Raw genomic sequence first — 2,896 nt, forward strand, 5'->3', positions numbered from 1 at the left:
CACGTGATTTTCAAAAGATCGGAATCGGGAGGAAAAAAATCGGTGATCGGGATTTTTTATTTTTAATACTTTTTTTTATTTTTTTATTCAATGTTACAAAACAAAAATGACCATGTTCAAGTCTTAAAGTCATCCTGAGGCCTTAGTTTTGGTTTCAAATTACACAACATCCTGGTTGCTTATTTCTCTCAAATCTGGCAACAGAGTGGGCGCAGTGTCTAATTGTAGCAGTAAGCTAACGAGTACTGATAAGCTTTATTTTGTTTTGATCCAATGCTGCACAACTGAACTGATCCAATGCTGCTGTGAAAGAAAGAAGCTATATCCATGTTGGATAGAATATCAAATTTAAATAAAAAAATAACCTTAAGGGACAACTTGAATGCTTTTTTTCTCTTAATGCATTGCATAAAGATCGGATCGGGAAAAATCGGTATCGGCAAATTGTCAAAATCAAATGATCGGAATCGGATCGGGAGCAAAAAAAGGTGATCGGGACATCCCTATCTCCTATTATACTGTTTTCCATCAATATATCACAGGTCAAAGATATATACAGAACATGTCTCTGATTGGCTGAAACACCAAACAGATCATTGCAGCATTACCCATAATCCATAAGATTTTGCATTATAGGTGACCTTTATAAAACACTGGTCAAATCATACTTTTCACACACTAAAAGTCATGGCACCTACCGGTCCCACTGTCCAATGCAGGGTCCGCATGCGTTGGCGAGGACAACACCTCCAACATCTCCCAGGATCTTTGACTACAGGAAGAGAAACACACATTTTAGTTTTTTTTATTTACCGAGACCTACATCTTCTCCCTGCTTTCTTTGTGCTCCAACACTCACATATCCGTCTCTTTCGATGGTGGCACGGATCTGCTCGGAGCCGGGGGTGACGGTGAAAATAGCTTTGCACTTCAGACCTTTATCCAAGGCCTGCTTGGCCACAGAGGCGGCGCGGCCCATGTCTTCGTAGCTGGAGTTGGTACAGCTGCCAATCAGACCTTAAAAAGGGGAAAGATGGAATCTCAGAGAACGTCATGCTAAAAAACAACCAATCATTTGCATGCCTATTGTTGGGAGAATACTGAGTGTCCTCTTCCAATCTCAGAGTACACATGGTAACAAAGGTATCCCAACTGTAGCTGTGAACATGACAGGATGTGTGATTACCTAGAAGAGCATCAGGACTGTTTGAGGCATATGATAGCTATGTGATTAACATGATGATTCAGCCTCTATGGAGAGAGACATATGACAAGACATGATCATTTCTGACGTGGAGCTAATCTGAAGTAAACATTGAATACTGCTTTCTATTCCTCCATCTTGAGACTGTGGAACTCCCTCTCTTGGATATCAGCATGTGAAGGACACTGTTCAGGAACTAGTTGATGCTCTGTATGTGATGACTACTTCCATTCTGGAGAGGATCACAGATACATGGATCCTGAGATTCAAGCTCAAGCTGATGACCAGTGATATTTTTCTAACACCTATTTTCAAATGTAGAGCGATATGACTAAAGCTTAAGGTTCTTACCAACTTTAACCTCCATTGGCCAGCCGTGCTTCTCAGCCGCTGCTCCGATTTCAGACACAGGGTGAGCCAGGTCGGGGGTGAAGGGCCCGTTGATGTGGGGCTTCAGCTGCAGACAGGAGCAACACAACATTCAAGATACTCATTCTCAGATAAACCTCACTCTGTAATTGGAAGTTATAAAGAGAACCTCTCCCTCAAACATTCTGCAGCAGATTGTGGCCGTTATGTTTAATTGTAAGGGTGAGGGTGCAACGTGTATTTTAGAGACGTAGAGAAGCCTTCCAGCGCTGGTTACAGACACACAGAAGAATCATGTTTCCACCAAGAACTGGATCTAACAACTGATGAGGTCATTATTTTACAGAACGAAGTGAAAGTATTGAACAAAACTCACTTTTTTTTACTAGTTTCTTGTTATTTTACACATTAAATATTATAAAACAATCTAGTTTATTTTAGCAAAATATAAAAAAACTACAAGGTAGATCAAATGTTCTGTGGTAAAGTCTGGTTTCCCCTCACATCTTGTGTTAAATGATTCCTGGTCAGAGCCCTTTCTTTGATGTCTCTCCCTTCATGTATTTCATGCTCCTTTGAAGTATCCAATGAAAGCTGAGAGATCATAAAAAAGGAAAAGAAACAAGGACAGACCTCGTCCAGATTGAGCTCGATGAGCTCGTCGTACTCGCAGCCTTCATCAGGAACCAACAGGTCGGCGTATTGATCGGCCACAGCAGCGATATCTGCGAAGAAACAATTTTGTTTAGAATCAGTATTACCATATAATATAATACTCTTTGGAATTCATTTTCATTCATAACTTAAGTTTTATTCTATTTCTGAAAAATTGGCATTGCAACTTAAGAAACTAAACTGATCTATGTGTGCCCTGAACATTTCAATAAACAAAACTGTGGGGAAATAAAATAAATACATATATTGTATGACTGAAAGCCCTAAACACACCCCCCCGTCCGGTCTTCTCCAGGTACGTCTTCATGCGGTGGTTGTAGGGGAACACTGAGGTCGTGGCTCCGATCTCTGCTCCCATGTTGCAGATGGTGGCCATTCCTGAACACAATCAAAACAGATGAATATTAAACATAGAAAGACATGGCTAAAGAAACTAAGTTATTCAATTGTAATAAAGTGTGTAACCGACCCTGCTCTGCTAAAGATGTCACTGATTGGGTAAAATGCTTTTATTTATTTACTAAAAGGTGGGGTATGTAATTTTGGAGAAACCAGCTCGAGTGCGCTAGAATTTGAAAATACACAGCCGGAAAAAATCTGCCACTTCCTTACAGAGCCCCTCCTCCAACACACACGAGCGCGCACATG

General features: G+C 40.6%; 1 protein-coding gene across 1 annotated transcript; it reads right to left on the reverse strand.

Moving 5' to 3' along the window:
• Positions 1-694: 694 nt before the first annotated feature.
• Positions 695-2,628, reverse strand: LOC104948313 (aconitate hydratase, mitochondrial-like). The gene is made up of 5 exons (XM_010774508.1): positions 2,522-2,628; positions 2,207-2,298; positions 1,556-1,661; positions 860-1,017; positions 695-772 (listed from the first exon to the last, which is right to left on the reverse strand). Exons 1-5 carry the CDS (start codon positions 2,622-2,624, stop codon positions 695-697), a joined length of 537 nt encoding a protein of 178 aa, XP_010772810.1. The 5' UTR covers positions 2,625-2,628.
• Between the last annotated feature and the right edge of the window lie 268 nt (positions 2,629-2,896).

This window comes from Notothenia coriiceps, unplaced genomic scaffold, assembly GCF_000735185.1.
Source record: "Notothenia coriiceps isolate Sejong01 unplaced genomic scaffold, NC01 NC01_scaffold00014097, whole genome shotgun sequence".
Taxonomy (NCBI): domain Eukaryota; kingdom Metazoa; phylum Chordata; class Actinopteri; order Perciformes; family Nototheniidae; genus Notothenia; species Notothenia coriiceps.

Excerpts from the sequence above, each read along its gene's own strand:
- LOC104948313 (XM_010774508.1), bottom strand. The coding sequence starts at position 2,624 with ATGGCCACCATCTGCAACATGGGAGCAGAGATCGGAGCCACGACCTCA. Across the intron at positions 1,662-2,206 it reads TCGAGCTCAATCTGGACGAG|CTGAAGCCCCACATCAACGG; the intron begins GTCTGTCCTTGT and ends TCCTGTCTGCAG. Across the intron at positions 1,018-1,555 it reads GCCAATGGAGGTTAAAGTTG|GTCTGATTGGCAGCTGTACC; the intron begins GTAAGAACCTTA and ends CCCCTTTTTAAG.